The 20,543-nt window shown below is 38.9% G+C and overlaps 1 protein-coding gene across 1 annotated transcript in view; it reads left to right on the forward strand.

Annotated features, from left to right (window-relative positions):
* Nucleotides 1–20,543, forward strand: part of CSMD1 (CUB and Sushi multiple domains 1) — a 1,488,158-nt gene that overhangs the window by 1,364,527 nt on the left and 103,088 nt on the right. Inside the window, exons 44-49 of the mRNA XM_027123007.1 lie at nt 6,708–6,885; nt 8,840–8,985; nt 9,771–9,851; nt 11,025–11,138; nt 16,875–17,063; nt 19,764–19,910. Of these exons, the coding sequence (XP_026978808.1) occupies nt 6,708–6,885; nt 8,840–8,985; nt 9,771–9,851; nt 11,025–11,138; nt 16,875–17,063; nt 19,764–19,910 (855 nt within the window). The remainder of the gene's footprint in view (nt 1–6,707; nt 6,886–8,839; nt 8,986–9,770; nt 9,852–11,024; nt 11,139–16,874; nt 17,064–19,763; nt 19,911–20,543) is intronic.

Below are 20,543 nucleotides of genomic sequence, written 5' to 3' on the forward strand. Positions count from 1 at the left end.
CTTTTTACTTGCAATTTTTGCCGGAATCCTTTGAATTCATACGTAAATAGGAGATTCCTTGGCTCGATATAAAAAAATAGAATTATGTATTTAATTAGATTTCATTGCTTTTTCAAATCCAGCTTTCCAACATGGAAATAATTGCTGGCTTAGAATTATTTTGTCAGTGTGAAGATAACAAGATACATCTTTTTGGATGATATATGATGTATAATGCTACCCAGAGTTGGCCAAACCATGAAGCTAAAATCCTCCAGACATCCAAGACAGCCCAAGACTCCTAGTACCTCGTGAAAGTTCCAGGACTGCCCCCAAGCCACCCTGAAGCGTGGCTAATTTACTAGTAGGACTCACAGAACTCAATAAGCTATTATACTCAAGACTGTCGTTTATAACAGGAAAAAGACATTAAAATCATCCAAGAGAGTGATGCACAGGGTGGAATGTAGGGGGTGCCTCACCCTCAGAAATGACTTGTGACAATATGCATGGAGAACGTCCGCCCTGGGCAGCTCAGCTGAGCCTTAGTGCCCAGAGTTTTTATTGGGTCTCCTTCATGTAGGCATCACTGATGATTGCTTATCTAGTGGTTGATAATCAGTTTCCAGACCAGCTGATATCCTGTGACCCAAAGGCCCCGCCCTAAATCGCAGGGCTGGACTTTCTGGCAGTCCAGCCCCATCCTAAGACTAAGGGATGTGGCCAGGCCCCCAGGAGAAACAAAGACACTCCTATCAGGTATGGCAAAAAATTAACTCCCAGAATCCAGGGCAAATGCCAGACCTTTCTTTAGGTAAGGTCAGATTCTTTACTACTAGATACTTTTGCCATTATGTCTCTCTTCATACCTATAATGTCATAGACAGAATAAAAAATCAAAACATAAGATCCATGTAAAATTCTTATATTGTAAAGCAAGTGTTCCAAGATGTTTTTAATGTCTTTCATATTAGATTAAATTCTAAAAAAATAACTGGGGGTGTTATTTTAAAACAAAAGTTATTTTATCTAGAAAAGGTTGCATTTCCAAAACGTTAAATAAAAAAGTGTCCTATTTCCTGAGAATGGTGGGCTGTTCAGATGCCTATCAGGATTCAAGTAAACTACAGTTAGGCCCCTCACGGGACACCAGCAGACGCTCTGATTATCCAATATCCTCACCTAAAATGTATCCTATTAACACAGAGTGGTTTATCATTTCAGATTTATGCTTGGTATACAGGGCAAGTGTACCGAAAAACACTCTTCAAAGGTCCAGCCCTGTACACTTCAGAAGAATCTTAGGGAAAAAAAAAAAAAAGATACTTTGAAGAAGTTCTGGGCATCTTTATTAAAAACTGAGCAATTCAGACAATTAAGATCCAAGAATTTTAAATCTTAAGCCATCAAGCTTCACAAGTGTATATTAAATTGGTTTGTATGAATGTGCTGCTAATTTGCATAAGAATCTGTTATGTAAAATTAGTATATTCTGAATTTATCTGAAAAAAATCTGGACTACAAGTGTGATCTTATTATAATAAATAAATGAAAGTATATCTCTGAAAGTGACCTGAGAAATTTAAGCCATTATTTTTACCGTAACTTAAGAAGTCTCAATTTTTAAAAATGGGTTATACTTGTTAAAATATGGTTAAGAAGGCTGTGGCTTATTAATTTACTAAATGTAATTTCATAATTAAATATGCATCTACACTTAGACATATAGTGCAAAATTTAAAGTATTTTGTTGACCTAATTAATTCTTTAACACTGAAATATTTATGTAGATATACTTCTAAGGTCTTTTTAAAAAGTTTTAACATCGTGGTAATAATCCACATCTGCTGAGACATTCAGGTGATGCCTCACCTCCATCATATTCAGTATATCTAAGCTGTCTCTAGAACTTGATGGAAATAGACAGCTTAATCATTTGTATGTACTTATTTTCCTCTGGAGAAATACATACAGAAATAACTTGAGGACTTTGATTGGCTATGCTTCTCACAGCAATCCTTCCTCCCAAACTAAGCTTTTTATTCTTAACATAGATGTATGTGTAAAGAGTTACATGCAGTACTCCCACTTCTGACACTTCTGGCCACCAGTGTGTGAGCTCTTCCTAAGCAAGCAATTCTGTGACACCAGATGGATGTCCTACACGGGAACTCAGTTCTGATGCTGTCTCCCTGGTGACGGCTTCAGATCCCCAGGTTACAGACTCAGTCCCACAAGACTGCCCCCCCTCCCTGCCCCAACTTCAGATGCAAATCCAGGTTGTCACCTGTACTTCTGATAGACTGCAGATTCCCATAGTTCCCTCCTCCTGTTGGATTAATTGGCTGGAGCCACTGAACATTTTACTTACTAGGTAACTAATTATCAATACCAAGGATATAGCCCGGGAACAGCCAGGTGGAAGAGATGAGGGGCCTACAGCCCTGTCCAGGTGCTCCGTCCCACCTCCCACAGCTCCACCCTCCACCAACCGGAACCTCTCTGGACCACCCCTCCTTTCTTTTCTCTAAAGGAGGATTCATCACATAGGCACGATTGATTAAATCTTGGGCCCTTAGGTTGGAGATTAAGTCGACCCCCCTTCCTCTTTCCTTCCCAGAGGTGGAGGTGGGGCTGAACCTCCAGTCACAGGTTGGTTCCCCGGGCAACCAGCCCCCAGGCTTCAGGGCTTTCCAAATCACCGCCTTAACATAAACTCAGGTGTGGCTGGAAGGGGCCTGTTATGAATAATAAAAGACAGTTTGATCTTCATCACTTTGGAAATTCTGAGGGTTTTAGGAGTTCTGTGGCAAGAACAGGGAAGAAGGCCAGAACTGCATGTATTTCTTCTTATAAGCCGTGCTGCCTCAGTGTATGCTCGTGGATACATAGACGGATACGTGTGTGTTGACTCTGGCCCCTGGGGTGGAGGGGAGTGCGGCATCTGTATCACTCCCAGTTGTGGAGTGCAGTGCACGATACCCCGATGGTCTCTCTCCTGGCTGGTGGGTTGCCTGCCCCTCCCGCTGGGACCAGGCCGCTTGGCAGATAGATGGTTGGCTGTGGTACAGGGACCCCTCCAGTGACTGGATGCTCCACCCCGGGGTTGTGATTCATCTCCACTGGAGGGTCTTCTTCGAATCTCACCGTCAGGGAGAGCATGGGGGTGGATGCATTTCATGTGGGCTAGATCACAGGTTCACTGTTGCTTCAGAGTTCACCTGAGATGCTGCTCACACATGGAACTCAAAATACACCTTTGGTGCCACTAAGGTGAGGGGAATGCCTCTGGGAAGAGATCCTGGACAGGCCAGAGAAAATGGAGATGCAGCTTTGACTCACTGTTGTAGGGCTGTTCATTTTCTCACTACAGGCCACACAGCAGGATTTTGCCTTGAGAAAACGCTATGTGTGCATTGACAGTATTATTACCCAAGTTGAATGTTATACTTATTTAGCTTTTAACATCTTTCCTCATCACTACGTGGTGTGCAGTGAGGTCTGCAAGGGCAGGGATGGGGTGTCTGTGGGTCTTTGCTGTATCCCCAGCTCCAGCCCCACTGTCTGGTACATAACAGACTCTCAATAAACACTCATTGAACACATGAGTGAAAGGATTTGTTATTTGAATATCATAGGTAAATCATGGCAAATATATTAAGTGACATAATGTCAGAATGTGTTTTACCAAGAAAATAACCATATCATTTATTTTGACCTTTAAGAGGTGGGCACCGTGCTTTTTGTTTGTTTGTTGTTTTGTTTTCTTCCCCCCAATGGGAAGAATACTACTCCAAATAGTGTGGTTTTAGATGCAAATTAAGGAGTCAGAATGCTAAAGGGAAACCTTAGAGTTATAAATCAATACCAAATGATTAACCTCAAGTCACACATCAGGTAGGTCAGCCCAATGGCTTCAACACACATTTTTTTTTAACATCTTTATTGGAGTGTAATTGCTTTACAATGGTGTGTTAGTTTCTGCTGTATAACAAAGTGAATCAGCTATACGTGTGCATATATCCCCATATCTCCACCCTCATGCATCTCCCTCCAACCCTTCCTATCCCACCCCTCTAGGTGGTCACAGAGCACCGAGCTGATCTCCCTGTGCTATGTGGCTGCTTCCCACTAGCTATCTATTTTACATTTGGTAGTCTATATATGTCCATGCCACTCTCTCACTTCGTCCCAGCTTACGCTTCCCCCACCCCGTGTCCTCAAGTCAATTCTCTACGTCTGCATCTTTATTCCTGTCCTGCCCCTAGGTTCTTCAGAACCATTATTTTTTTAGATTCCATATATACGTGTTAGCATATGGTATTTGTTTTCTTCTTTTTGACTTACTTCATTCTGTATGACAGACTCTAGGTCCATCCACCTCACTACAAATAACTCAATTTCATTTCTTTTTATGGCTGAGTAATATTCCATTGTATGTATGTGCCACATCTCCTTTATCCATTCATCTGTCAGTGGACACTTAGGTTGCTTCCATGTCTGCCTATTGTAAATAGAGCTGCAATGAACATTGTAGTACATGACTCTTTTTGAATGATGGTTTTCTCAGGGTATATGCCCAGTAGTGGGATTGCTGGGTCGTATGGTAGTTCTATTTTTAGTTTTTTGAGGAACCTCCATACTGTTCTCCACAGTGGCTGTATCAATTTACATTCCCACCAACAGTGCAAGAGGGTTCCCTTTTGTCCACACCCTCTCCAGCATTTGTTGTTTGTAGATTTTTAAATGATGGCCATTCTGACTGGTGTGAGGTGATACCTCATTGTAGTTTTGATTTGCATTTCTCTAATGATTAGTGACATTGAGCATCCTTTCATGTGTTTGTTGGCCATCTGTATGTCTTCTTTGGAGAAATGTCTGTTTAGGTCTTCTGCCCATTTTGGGATTGGGTTGCTTGTTTTTTTGGTGTTGAGCTGCATGAGCTGCTTGTATATTTTGGAGATTAATCCTTTGTCAGTTGCTTCGTTTGCAAATATTTTCTCCCATTCTGAGGGTTGTCTTTTGGTCTTGTTTATGGTTTCCTTTGCTGTGCAAAAGCTTTTAAGTTTCATTAGGTCCCATTTGTTTATTTTTGCTTTTATTTTCATTTCTCTAGGAGGTGGGTCAAAAAGGATGTTGCCGTCAACACACTTATTTTTAAAGTGTTTTCTCTTCATTGTCTCACTCATTTTCAGTCTCTCAATTATTTGTTGTCCATGTTTATTGAGATCCGAGCCCAGCAATAGGATGCAAGGAGGTTGGGTGGGGGTGGGGACACAGTCCCTGACTCCCACCTGCTGACATTAGTCTAATGGTGAAGAACAGCTGGCCGTGAACTGTAGACCATGGCCACTTGGAGCCCAAGCCACCAGGAGAGACTTTCAGGGGGTGGTGACATTTGAGTTTTGAAGGAAGATACCAGTTCACCGGGCAGCAAGGTAGGAGAAAAGCATGTGGGCTTTTCGTGCAGGTGGACAAGGGCATGACGTTTGCAGCTGAGAAAAAGTATGGCATCTTCAGGGTACACCGTAGCTTGTTGTGACCGCAACGTGGTTTCTGGCCCTATTTTAAAGATTATAAGTATCTGTATACTTTGTTTTGCTAGGTTACACGTCAAGGTCTGTCTGACTCCAAACCCCACTTATAATTATGCTATAAAACTTGTAAAATGTTCTCCACAGCCCCTTCTAATGAATTTACCCCAAACTCGGGCTGATTCAATCTACTCGACACTGGTACCTTTTCTAACCCCTTTGAAATCAGGGTGCATCTGTATAGTTAATGTGTCATATAGTGCTTCATGGTATTTCATCAGTCATCATTTTGAATTGTTTTTGAACTTTTAATAAAAATGTATTTCAGCTTATTCACTCCACCTAAATTTTATGACTTTTGTGGCAAATATTTGAAAGCCTCACAAGATTCCTGTTAGTAACAGACACTCTTATAGCATCTATTGGCTTTTAGTTTTACTTGTCTATGACTTTGATGTATTATTCTACAATCTAAATTAAAGAATACGTCTCAGATTTTCTGCTCATGTATGGTCATTTCATTTTTCCATAAAATAAAATAATTTCCATGGCAACAGTGATGATCCCTTTATTAAGTAAAATAAAAATGGACTCTTTGAGTATTGGGATTCTTCACATCATTGATAGCTGGTGAGATATGGGAGTGCTTCTATAAAATACCACTTACGTAATTTTATCTCATTTCTCCAGGTGTAGATCTGAGGAGAATTGATTATGTCTTTGTTTCAAGGCAAATAGACTTAGATGCTTCTCTTTTAGACAGTTTAAATAGGCTTTAGAAATCTCACTTGAAACAAAAAAAAAAATTGTCTTTCAGTTAAATATTTATGCATAGTTTCAACATCCCTTTTGCATCAGATGGTCCAACGGATTATCATCTCAGTCACAGGAGACAACTGACTAAGGGTTTTTTCTTTCTTTTTAATTATGTGGAAATGACTTTATCCTAAGGGTAGTTTGAATGTTTGGAGAATATATTAAATGAAACCTAGATAACGTAGCTAAGAAGTATAATTCTTCCAAGGTTTTAAGACTTTAGGGGGATTATTTTGACAAAGTAGTTCCTGAGAGGTATTTCACAATTATTTCTTAGAAGGCAAATTTTGCCTGAGGGACCTTAGAGACTGAGAAACATTTCACTGTATCCTTTGTAAGTGGACTGTGTGGGCCTGATTTTTCTTACTTCCTTCTCAGCTCCTTGCGGGTATAACGTGACATCTCAGAACGGGACCATCTATTCCCCTGGGTTTCCGGACGAGTACCCCATTCTGAAGGACTGTGTCTGGCTCATCATGGTGCCGCCCGGTCATGGCGTCTACATCAACTTCACCTTGCTGCAGACTGAAGCTGTCAACGACTACATCGCTGTTTGGTATGAGAACCTTCCCTGAAACACCATCTGTCGTTGTGATAAACCATTCTTGTAACCACTGACAGGTCACTTAAATCTATTTAGAAATGGAGTAGCTAGGTAAATATCAAAAAGGAAAGTTACCAAGTAAATCTAGAGTTACAGAGAAGAAACCTTAGGTACTGTGTTTGAGTTTTACTACATGGTAGATATATTCAGGATTACTCTCGATATAGGAGACTATCCCATGATTATTTTATTTTTCATGTTTGTTTTCTGTCTCAATTTTTATTTATTTATTTTTTTGACCGCACCACGCAACTTGTGGGATCTGAGTTCCCCAACCAGGGGTTGAGCCCGGGACCCTCAGCAGTGAAAGCACGGAGTCCTAACCATTGGACCACCAGGGAATTCCCTGTTTTATTTTTCATTTTTAAGTGTGATGGCTGTTTTTCCTGAAAGAAAAGCTGATAGGATCCTTTGCCATTATAAGAATTTGATGCTTCTAGAAATGATTGCAGAAATGATTACACACAGCTTTCTCTCCATGCTTTATAAACCTTGCAGAACCGCCCTCCCATGTGCTGTGTAGGGGATACTAGATGGGGATGTAGCCCTGGCTCCCTATCGAATGAGCCACGTGGTCTGGATAAGTGACTTAAACTCTCCTTGACTAAATGTTCCTATCTATGGGAATGACTATTCCTACCTTTGTGTTTGGAGGTTAGAGTTTATGGGGGAAATGGGAATGACAATTTCTCTGTCAAACCATGGTAGAAAAAGTAGAGCGTACTGTCGGGGCACGACCCAGATTTGAAGAGCCAGGATGTGCTTTTGGAAGAAACTGCCCTGAAAACTCAAGGAGTAATCACACTTAACAAGGTTGTGTGTGTGGTATGTGTGTGTGTGTGTGTGTGTGTGTGTGTGTGTGTGTGTGTGTATGTTGGCAAAGTTGTCGTAAATGTAGTGGTTGTTCAATTTATTGGAAAATCTGTAAGGCAAGAGAACAGGGTGAGTTGCAGGCGTTGGGAGACACCAGGTGTGTAGTGGCGAAGTCTCCTGAGAGCCCAGAGAGAAGAGGTGACCTGGCCAGGTAAGCAGGGTGGACCATACGGAACCTCATAAATCATGTTAAGGGTTTCAGGCTTCATCCTAGAGCAACAAGGATTCACCTTAGGGTTATAAGAAGGAGAATTACAAGACCAGATCCTGGTTTCAGAATACGCAGTCTCATTGTGTGGGAAGCATGTCAGCTGGCCGAGAAGGGAGAAGAGTCCAAGAAGCCTTTGAGGCTGTAGAAATAAGTCTGACAGGGAGGGGCATCCCGGTCATGGGAATGAGGGGGAATGAACAACTTGAAAGGTTAAACTGACCACATGAAGCTGCCATTTCAGAAGCAAAGCAAAACAGACAACACCAAATGAAAATCCACACAATAATATCAGCAGGTCTACTCGGATTAACTGATAGATTTAGGAGGTAGCAGGAAAATCTTCATCAGGTAACAACAGCGGAATGAGCCCCTGTTGTCCGAATGTGCGTGAGACAGACAGACTGGAGTCCCATCAACTGTGAATGTTAAATATCTTGATATTTCTAAACACGGTATCTAGAAGACAGCAATATTTTATTCAGTTTTTTAAAATATTTCAATTCAGTAGCAAGAGCTCCATAAATCTCACCTGTGATTAAAGAGACACTCTGAATTTAGACTTTAAAATGTGAGCATTTGAGAAGAAGCTGATAAATGGCATTGCCATCACTAGAATAAACGTGACCTGGTCTCAGAAATGCCTCAGAAAAGGTCGGCTGTGGAAGGAACAAGTGAGCCCGAGCTTCTGGTTTGAAGACCAGACTTTTCAGATGGATCCTGGGGTCAGACCATCGTCTTTCACCGAGATGGAGCCCGACTGGTTGTTAATCTAAGCTGTAACTAGGAACTTCCTCTTCCGATGACTCCCCTTCTCTTTCCTAGGGATGGTCCCGATCAGAATTCGCCTCAGCTGGGAGTTTTCAGTGGGAACACAGCCCTGGAAACAGCGTACAGTTCCACCAATCAAGTCCTGCTGAAGTTTCACAGCGACTTTTCAAATGGAGGTTTCTTTGTCCTCAATTTTCATGGTCAGTGTACTTTCGCTCTGTTGATGACGGCAAAGAATTCCAGTTGATTTTTCTCATAGCGTCGACATAAACCTTGTTTCCACCTAAAGTTCCTTGATTCTGCCAACCGAGAACCAATAGGATTTTCTCGCATTTCATGCCAGAGGTTCCCATGACCCTTTTTTCTTCCTGATGTATTTATTATTTCCCATCTCTTTTGTAGTAAGCTTGGATTTACTCCAAGATAAGTGTATTGTATGTGAAACTCTGATATGGAGACCACTGAAATACATTTAGCACCTTTCATAGATTTCCTCATCTCTGTCTTCAGATGAACCTCGATAGCAAATGTCATGTGTTTGCAGAGGGAACAAAGCCAGTCTTTACTGATTTTGAGAATGAATGCTAAATAATTTAGGGAAAAAGATACCAGTCCCTTATCTCTCGTGAGGCCTGCCACATGGACTTCCTCAGGACAAGAGACAGAGGAGGACCATGTCAGAGCCAGACATGGATGTGGAACCATTTCTCTTGCAGAATTCCAAATATATGTAAAGTGTTTTTCTTTAAACATTATAATATTTTAAATTTTATACTTTTTCCTTTCAATTTTAGATATTCCTTGATATTAAGTAATTCTGTAAGCATTTGAAGCTCAAGACTTTCGTAAAACTATGATTTACAAATACAGACATGTTCCTGTACCTAAGCATTACAACAACACAACATAAGAGGAATGCTTTTTGTAAGATTTCTGTTTATTCAGCAAATGTAATTGCTCTTATTGTTTTTTATGAACCATGTAGCATTCCAGCTCAAGAAATGTCAGCCTCCCCCAGCAGTTCCACAGGCAGAAATGCTTACTGAGGATGAGGATTTTGAAATAGGTAATGTTTTCTTCATTACAACATCATTAGCTCAACCCACCTTTTTTACACCCACCCAACTGCAGTAGTCAGTCAAGTAAATGAGTATTTGTCAGAAATATTCCTCAAGCTTTGCTAGAGAGATATACACAGAGGTCATGCACTGAGTAAATATCTTTTTCTTTCTTCATCTCCATGATTTTCAGTGTTTTTTTTCCGTTTGAATTTTGCTTTTGTCATTTTGAGCACATTTTCCCCCTACATCACTCAGTAGTTTGCATTTTTCTCGTGAAAAGCAGTTTTCAGAGACAGACTTAAACAGATGTTGGTGTTTAGTTAGGGAACCATGTTCATGAACTAGAAGAAGAAAATCATTTGTAGCTAAAATAATGATTAGTCTAACATTGACCTTTCATTGAAACTGGAATACAATTGGTGAATACATTTAATGATAATATTTAGAGATTCTGTTCTTTCATTTTATATTAATGATCTGTTTCATTAAATAATCATCAGGTCACATTAGGAAACCAGCCGTGGTGTATGTTTGCCGTATAGTTATTGTGATGCAGGATTTCTCTGTCTCAGTTACAAATACTCTGTCCTGTTGTCACACCCTGTTTCAGACCAGTGGTCAAACCATGTGACCTAATTTCTGCTCTACTCCTAAGAGCTTAGTTAATGAGAACATTGTGCTAATTAGGCCAAGTTCATTGTATAGCCCTCTCTGGATGCATTAAAGCCATTCTGTTGTACAACCTTAAATCCCAAGCATCTATTTCTCTTTTCTTTCTCTCTTTCTTCCCTCCTTCCTCCCTCCCTCCCTCTCTCCCTCCCTCCCTCCCTCTCTCTCTCTCTCTCTTTCTTTCTTTCTTCCTTTCCTTCCTTCCTTCCTTCTTTCCTTTTCTTTTTTTAGTAGTCATGGGCAAAGGGAAATGAACATAGACACATCAGTCAAAGAAGGAAAATCTGCTACATAATTTCTGTAGAAATACTGGTTACATTTAAGGTGGCATTTTTATAAATTAAGAACTGAAAATGGCACCATTTCATTAAACAGACGACACGTGAATACCGATCTTGATTCAGAAACAGTTTGCACACTCACTTAAGCCGCATGCGTGTTTAATACATTCCCACGCCGCGTGTCCTGGAGACAGAATCTTCAAGTATATGCTGTGCTGGCTCCTTCAGGAGACTCCGTGAAGTACCAGTGCCACCCTGGGTACACGCTGTCCGGGACGGACACGCTGACCTGTATGCTCGGCTCGCAACTGCAGTTTGAAGGCTCTCTCCCGACGTGTGAAGGTATGAAGTTTATACTGCAAATATGCTTGTTCAACACGGAACATGGTGTAACTTGTATTGGTCTGGACTTCCTTGCATGTGTCTGAATTTCTTTGTATGCATCTGGTTTTGTCTCTATCTGTGTTATGATTCCGTTGCAATTAAAATCACCGGCTAACAGAAATATCTTACCCTTGCTTTTAGGTAGCTCCACAAAATAAATCAAACCTACATCAAATAAGAAGTCTTGCTGTTTCCCAACAGTTTGTCAGGAAAATTTTCATACATATGGCAAAGTTGAAATAATTTAAAAATAATACCCATTGCCTATGTTCCACCATTAATATTTACTGCATATCCTTTGTCACGTTTCTCTTATCTGTCTATCCATCCATTAATCTATCTATATTTTTGATACCTTCAAGGCAAATTGCAGGCATCACTACACTTCCCTCTGAATTCTTTAGCATGCATAAGATTAGTGTTTACTATTTTTTTTCTGTAGAATGTATAGACATTGAAATGCACATATGTTGCATAAAATAAATGCACACATTTCATATTTTTACAGCTTTAAATTGTATAGACCATATGCAATAACAGATAATATACAATAGCAGAACAAAATATGTGGTTGAATCTATTGATTCAATTGATTTGAATATCATTAGATCATTTAAAATACATTACTTAAAGGCACCACTTTTAAGCACTATTGGAAGAAAAAAAGATTTGGAAGAGACGTAAATAAGCCAAAATGTCTCAATATAAGTCAGAAGTATGACTGGTTGCCTGTCAAAGAGCTTTCCAAGATAGGTTTTATTTTGTAACTTCAAAATCACAGTCACGTTTATTTCCTTTAAAGAATGGAACTCTCCCCTTTCAGGGAATTTGAATATTATCATTCATTAGGGATAGTGAAACATTTAAAAGGGCCAACACTTAGGAAGAGAAGACCCAGAGTCTAGATTTGATTATCAAGTGACCTTGGTTACTAATCTTCTGAGCATCGTGTGTAATGAGGATCATTTATCTGCATCATTTATGGGATTGGTGTAAAGATGAAGTGAATATTAAATTAATTCTAAGCGATTTATAATGTTAATTATCCACCCTATGAAAGGCAATTTTCTTTGCATTGCAATAGTATTGATTTTGCAAATGCTCAGGCCCATGAATTGATTCTTCCAGAATATCTGGTAACTGTGCATTTTCATTACTAATGAGGCAGAATTTCAGTCACTCTTACAGAGGGAAACGATTTTCAACACCTGAAGAGAATCTGGAATGAATTATTATTAATTAACCAAAGTGACTTAGGTTGTTTCTGAGAAAAATGTACTTTGGCATTGCACCCACATGCGAGCCAGTGGGCGTGGGAAACTCCACAGGAGGGGGCACCCCGCCCTTTGCCTCTTGCTTTAAACCCTTGCGGGGCCCTTGTGGTTGCGGTGCCGCTGAAACCCTGCCTCTAGCTGCCTCTGTTAGAAGCAGGGGGTCGCATGGGGCGCTAAGTCAGGACACTGATGTCATTTTTTTCCTGGGAAAACCAGTGTGTCAGGACCACGTTACCTCAGCGACGGTGATCTCCAGAGGATTCTTTTCTCAAGGTGGTGGAGGGGGTGGGTATGAAAGTTTCATCTTTTGCCATTTTATATAAAAATTAACTGAGGTAAATCTTCACATGTTGAAGGCAGATTTTAATTCCACCAAACACAGCCTTAAATTTCTCAGAATAGCTGACTTTCAGCAAGGGTGGTCTTAGCTGATTAATGAAGAAAGGTATAAATGTTTATTTAACATATGCTACTTTAAAAATAGGGACCATGCCTCCGTTCTCTTGTCTCTCCCCAAGATTAACCTGGTTTTCACTTAAATGAAATTGATTCATGACAATCCAGGAACAGAGTAGATCAACACAACAGGGGCATCATTCTCTAAATTACTTCCGCGCTCACACGTTTGCAGAGAGTGTCCAGCTAACAAGATAGGCTCCCTGTACTCAGCCCGGAGGTCCCCAGGCCCTACTGAACTTACAGGAATTACTACGTAGGATGACCTAGTTCTCTTCTGTTTCAGTTCAGGAGTAAATTTGTTTAGAATGAACTGAGTTATCTTAGCTGTCATTCCCTAAACACCTCATTATTTAAGACAGGAAATAGGGACTCGGATGTCGTCTATCAAACACTTAAACACTTAAGCACTTAATTGTCATTTTTCTTCCAGTACTTTTCTATTATTTGATTGGGCTCAAGTGGGGGCCAATTCCCCGATAAATTCTTGATGAAAAATTGTACTAGTTATGAGTCCTACTTCTTCAAATGTCATAACCACACTTTTAGAAGTTCTGCTTTGAAAATTATCACCACTTTAGGGCGGTTGATTGTTCCTTGGGAACAATGGGAATAAATTGTTCTGAAAGTTCACACTTTTTACAGATAAATATTACCTTGTGGGTACTTACCTTCATTTAGAAAAAAAAAATGAATGAGGCTCTGGAATGTTTTTCAACACCACCAAGCAATTCTCTCATTTTCTATAGACACCAGCTGAGTGCCCCACAGTTTAACTCAATTCAAAGACACTCCCAACCCTCAGGAAATTCCAAGGGTTTGGGGAGCTCTGTGCCAGAACCTGGGACAGAGGCCAAGTATATTTTAGCATAGAAGGCTATCGCGAAAGTGACTCTTCTCAAGTTAAAAAGAAGAGAGAAGCATTTCAAAAAGCGAAGAGAAGCAGTAAGAAAGGTTTGGAAGTGTAAAAGGACATAGGGCATCCAGGAAAGAGGGGGTGGCCCCCAGCAGCTTGCTGTTAGGGTGTGTTTGAGGGAATGGCATTATGTGGGCTGGAAACCTAAAGGACGCCAGATTGTAAAAGGTCTTCAGTGTCAGGTGGCTTCATCCCATAAACAATGGAAATCCATCAATGGTTATTAGTTTTAAAAATGGGAAACATGCATTATCAACGAACACTAAAGACCATCAGTGACCTTCAAAGAGTGGCCATTCCTCGGGAAGCATAAGTGTGACAGTAACACATCTCCAGGTGACAGAGTTCTCCGTATCACAATTCTTTCATACCTAGACGTGCTCTTGAGAGTTAATCTTATTTATAAATCCTCATGTTTGAGTCCATTACTTTTGCTGAAGCTCTGCGAGGTGCTTTGGGTTTTAAGGCTCACACTGCATTTTTCTCCAAAAGTAAGCTAAAGGAGTAACTGCACAGAGGGAGGGGATGCAAAGCTCAAGCCGCTGTCTCAGCAGCACGTTCCTTCAGAGGTGTCTTTGCCAGGACCCTGACGCAGATGCTTCCCGGGGGTGGGAAGTCTCCGATAGCCCCCGTGGGAAACAGGGTGTTTTTAGCACAGAGGGCTCAGCTTAGGGGAGCCTGCGGTCTCTGAAACCTTCTCGCTGTCAATGGGGGTTGCTCCTAGCAACAGTTTCCAGAGGAAGGGAAGGGGATGGGCACGTGGGAGGGGGCGTGAGAAACACAGGAGTGGAGGCACTTCCGCTCACCTGGAGACAGACTCAGTGCCTCTTCAAAACAGTATGTATGTCTGAAAGAAATACTGTGAAGGGTCGTAAAAAGAAATGAAGCAAATAATCTCACTGATGTTTTCATTTTATCTTCTCTAAAAAACAGAAACAGGGAATCAGAATAGCTGTGTTTAAGAATCTGCGTCTGAGCTCTAATCACACCCTGGGTTGTGCTCTCAGCTCTCCAGGTGCATTTCAGCAGGTGGATGGTTTCCTGTTTCCAGGTGGTCTGCTGTCCCAGTGTTGTCTAATAGCTATGGTTGTGGTGATGAAATCGCAGGACAGAGATGCAGGTTAACTACTTCTCCCATGTATTAACACACAATGACATGTGCTCTGTAGCATCTTCACGTCAGGAACAGGCAGGCATGTGGTCAGATGTTGTAACACTGTCTGCCCACATAGCGCTTTAGATTAAGAAAAACATTTGCATGTTTTTGATCTGATTATAACCCTGAGGAGGAGCTTTATTGCTGTCTAGTTACAGCCAACCTCTGGCTCTTATTGTAAATTCAAAACAAGTCCCAGGAGATCCTAAAACCCCAGGCCCTTCACACATGCAGACAGAAAAAACTCTAACTTATTTTATTTTATTAACATCAACACGTTCATTTCTGAAAGGCCATAATATATTTTACAGAGTGATCTTACCATCAACACAGAAGAAGATACTTTTTAAACTAAGTTGTTTGGTCTATGTGTTTTGGTTTAAATTATTTTTTATTAATTAACACTGTAAGTATACTTTAAAATCTACCTAAAATACACATTTATTAAAAGGGTTCTATGAAATGTTTCATCTTCGGTGATTTTATCCCTAAACATTTTCTAAATTTTAAGATATGTCTCAATTGGAATACTAAGTTAAATGAAAAAAGGGGGGGAAGATACTCTTTTTAACCATTACTTGAATCAAAACATATAAGCTTTCTCATCTGTTTGGGTTTTGAAATGTATTCATAAATAATACACATTTCATTAATTAAAAGGAGATAACTCAACAAATAAGACACACTTCCATTGATAGAAGCTCTTTTCGATTGAGGAAAAGCAGATCATTTAACTTTTTAAACATTTTGTAAATAGTTTTGGTACATCTTTGTTTATTGTTGAACCATCACCAATAAGAGAAATAATTTTCTCTTAATCTATTCAAAAACTGTTTCTGTAGGATACTTAAATTAGCAGTGAGAGAAGTGACTGATTAAGAGACTTTGGTGATTTTCTTTTGCATTCATACCTACACAGATTAGTTTTATTGTGATTAACTTGGAGTAGTTGAATAATGAAAAAAAGTGAGAGGGAAAATTGTGTCAAGGTGTCCATATTATCTTAATGATTTATGCACGATAAATTAACCCATTAGAAATCACTCCCACTTTACACAGTAGAAACTCAGGTGTCCCATATGACTCATCTCTTATCACAGTGCCAAGCAATCACATCAAATGTTTAAAATTTACTGTTCTAAATATAATTAAAAATATAATCAAAGGCAGAAATAAATATAATTTTATTATCATCGTGTATACTTTCACAATGTTTTTGTAATATTACATTGAAAAGGTGAGGTCTTACACTTTAGTTGAAAACTTGCGATCCTGCGGTTGAGTCCACAAGGCACCTGCCCTGAGTTAAGTGAGGTGTATGCGCAGTTCAGTCATAGCCTGAATGGATGGTCTATGGACTGTGGATGAGGAGTGAAAGGCACGTATGGTATGAACTGTCCCTATGTCAGGGGTCCCTCCTTCCCTCACCAAGGGCAGGTCAGCAGGAGCCAGACCATGGCTTCTCCACCTTCTGCAGGTAAAGAAAACTTCCAGGTTCAGTGCTTCTCAAGTTGGCAGCTACCTCAGCTTGGCTGCCCTAGGATCAGGTTGACAGACTTCATCTCTTTGACTCTTGGTCTCCTTAGAGTTAAATAGGATTTATCTATCCATCTGTGGCTATCTGTCAATCATCTATCAATCTCTTCTATCTCATCTGTATATCAACATATATATATTATACATAATTATGTTTTAAATTATAGGGTGATGTTAAAATGTTGCTTTCCTGTTCTGTTTGTGTCCTGTATTAAATTTGGTCACATCTCAGTAGGATTGCTTTGTTGTTGTTGTTTTTTTCTTTCATGAGCTTGTATATCCAGGGTTAGAAACTACCCTATTGAAGTTGGATTCATTTTGTTAAGGAAAACTTTTACTGGTGCGTTGTTCCTTAGCACAATGCCCAGCCAGTGAAGTCCGGACAGAATCTTCTGGGGTCATCCTTAGTCCAGGGTATCCAGGCAACTATTTTAACTCCCAGACGTGCTCGTGGAGCATCAGAGTGGAACCAAACTACAACATCACCATCTTCGTGGACATTTTCCAAAGTGAAAAGCAGTTTGATGCACTGGAAGTATTTGATGGTAAGTCTCTTTAAACTTTGTTCACATACCAGTGACCTATGCATAATGTAATAAGGATGCCACTATAATGTTTCTGTAATGCAAGAACTTGAATATTTTCTTGAAGTATATTACGTCTCCCCCAAACAGAAAATGAATTATTCTTGGGCTCGTGTGGTCTCAGAGATCAAGCGGTAGGTAAAACATTTCCATGCCGTTCCTAATGTTGCAACTCTTAAACCATTAGGATGCTGGTGACACACCCTGAAAATGTACTGAATTAACTTTAATCATTCTTTAATGTGGGGCTTTGAAGTAGATGATTTCAAAAGATCTTCCTTTCCCTTCTTCTAAGATTATATTGATTTAGAAGATATTTTAGGAAATTTAAGAGGGCTAAAAGTACTTTAATCAGTCTAAATGATTATTTTACTAGAAATATATAAAAGTAATGGCTCACAGAGATTTCTGGGTGATAAATGCTATAGGAGTCTTTAATGTACAGTTTTTTTAGATTAGTAAAATAGTTTACTGAACAGATGCTAATACTGTTTTCAACATGACTCATGCATTTTTGTACAATTCTAATGAACTTTTAATATAACAATGCTATGCTTAAACATACTATGTGGTTTAATTGTCAATTTGAAATGGAACTGATGTTAATAATTTTTCTTTGTACAGAAGCATTATCATAGCCCAGGATAGCAGACCATGATACAGTTACGGCTGTACATAATAAGAGGGTTTTTACATGTTCTGATGGATTTGTCATTGAGTTCAGATAAATAACAATCAATTCAGTGAAAAAAATTACTGTAATTGATTCTCTGTGTGTTTATATGCCTCTTAGTGACTTGATGAATCATAATAGTCAAGTTGCTTCTATGGATAGACACTCGATGAATCAATTTATGTATTTCCAAAGATGAGCTGCTAAATTGGAAATTAAACTCATACTTATATACATAGGAACAGAGGACTGAAGGGTAATGTTTTCATCTTCCGAGGGTTTTTAAGGGTGCGTTAAAATGGACACATGCTACTGAGGACTCTCCTCTTAGTCTTTAGGGTGGGAAGAAGTAACGCATTAGCCACGTACAAAAATGGGCTTCTTTTGTCAATGAGGAATCCGGGAAACTATCTTAAGGCCAATTAGGTGTCATAAAAAAGTACAGACAAGCAGTTAACCTCAGGGGCTGTGTGTGTGTGTGTGTGTGTGTGTGTGTGTGTGTGTGTGTGTATGCTTACATATTCCTATACATGCAGTATATAGTTATATGTATTGACATAATCACTCTAAATGTATGCCTGTGTCTTTGTTTCACCTTGGTTGAATTGAAATTTAGCAGGCAGTGCTTCTGCGTCTTCTTATTTCAGGAGCAAAATCATTATCAATAATTTATGCCTGAAGCATTTACAATGTGATCTTCCCAAAATATAGACAGATCAAGCCCATTATAAACCATAAGCAAAATAGATAATAGAGATAATATCAAAGCAGTTGCTGTCAGAATTACCAGAGATCTGTGACTAGGTGTGTTTCACTGTCAAAGAGTTCTCTGTAAAATGAAAGGTCAGAATTTTATATGAATAATTTTTTAAGCATTGGCATTTTTGTTGAAGTAAACGTCATGTTCATTGCATCTGTTTTGTTTTGTTTTTTTGAAAGACAGTGGCTCTTTTATAGCTCTTGAGTTGACCAAAAAAGGAAAAAGTTGAATATGTTGATTTTAAGCTTTAATAACCCAAGAGTTTATTGCTCTCTACGGCTCCAGTAGTGCTTATTCCTCAATTTAAAAACAAAATAGGACTTTAATCACTAGAGAACTCAATTGAGAAAAAGGTGTCAGAAGAAAGATGGTGGCCTTCACTTGTGAGGAACTTGCTAGCTTCCATCTTGGTAACAGAGACTACACGTACACACTCACACACACGTACACACTCACACACACGTACACACTCACACACACGTACACACTCACATACAATTTGTATATTGCACACTTTTGAATGTTTACACAATTGCCATCATATTATATTTATCTGCAAACAGATTTCACTTGTCAATATGCTATTTTAAAAATTACCTACACTGATACATGTTTATCTAGTTCATTAATTTTAAATGCTATGTAGAATTTCTTTGAAAAGATTTTTAAATACCTTTTTAAAACCCCAAACCACAACTTAGGATCTAAATTTTGCCATAAAAATGCTGGAATAAACGTTTTGCTGTATACATAACATTGTGCACATATGTTGGTGTTTATAAAAAATATAATTAAAACCTTCAGTTGTATTGGATATTACCAAATTGCTCTCCAAAGTGATTATACTAACTTATACTTTCACTAGTATTGCATGAAAATTTCCATTCCCTGTATCCATTCAATGTTGTAAATACTAATAATAGTAAAAACTATTTTCATTTTTTAAACTACTGCTGTTTTATAGGTAACTTTTTATTCGATTTAAGTATTATGTATTAGTAGCATATATGTCTGAAGTTACTTTGGTTGGCTATTGTTTCTTTTATTATTATTTTTTAACAGGGAATGTATCTGCTGCTTTATTTATTTGGAATACTTTGTCTCCTTTGGAACTAAATAGCTATATATCGTATAGCTAGACTCCAATTTAATCAAAAGCTAAAGGTAGTCTGCATTTTGTAGGTGCTAATTCATATCATAACTTTTTTATTTTTTCTGTTTCATTTAGGCTCTTCTGGTCAAAGTCCTCTCTTAGTGGTCTTGAGTGGAAACCATACTGAACAGTCAAATTTTACAAGCAAGAGTAATCAGTTATATCTCCGCTGGTCCACTGATCATGCAACCAGTAAAAAAGGATTCAAGATTCGTTATTCAGGTTAGTAGGCGAGGTTAAGATTTAATATAAAAGTATTTTTAATACAAAGGATCTGCATTAAATTAAAAAATTACAATATATAAAGATTTATAGTATAAACCTAATTTCTGAAGATGAATAATTAACTTCAATAGAAATAATATGATGGGAAATTACTCTGAGTGATATCTCTAAACTACATTAGGGAAAATAAACTATCTGTTGATTACTATTAAAACGTTTTGTTGCTAAAATCATAAACTATTGAATTGCATGCCACAGAAAGCAAAGATATTTCCCCCAAAGTAAAGTAATATAATATAAATTAGTTTTAAAATATGTTTAAAGGCTAAGGAGACAACCAGGAGGAGATAATCATATTACATTTAATTTTTTTTAATTTAAATTTATTTATTTATTTGTTTATTTGGCTGCGTTGGGTCTTAGTTGCGGCACTCAGGGATCTTCCTTGTGGCTCGTGGGCTTCTCTAGTTGCAGCACACGGGCTTAGTTGTCCCGCAGAATGTGCGATCTTGGATCTTACTTCCCCGACCAGGGATCAAACCCATGTCTCCTGCACTGGAAGGTGAATTCTTAACCATTGGACCACCAGGGAAGTCCCTGCGTTTAATTGTATAAGTAATAATAACATCT

The sequence above is a fragment of the Aethalodelphis obliquidens genome, unplaced genomic scaffold (genome assembly GCF_003676395.1).
Source record: "Aethalodelphis obliquidens isolate GAN/ISIS:26980383/991018 unplaced genomic scaffold, ASM367639v1 scaffold25, whole genome shotgun sequence".
NCBI lineage: Eukaryota > Metazoa > Chordata > Mammalia > Artiodactyla > Delphinidae > Aethalodelphis > Aethalodelphis obliquidens.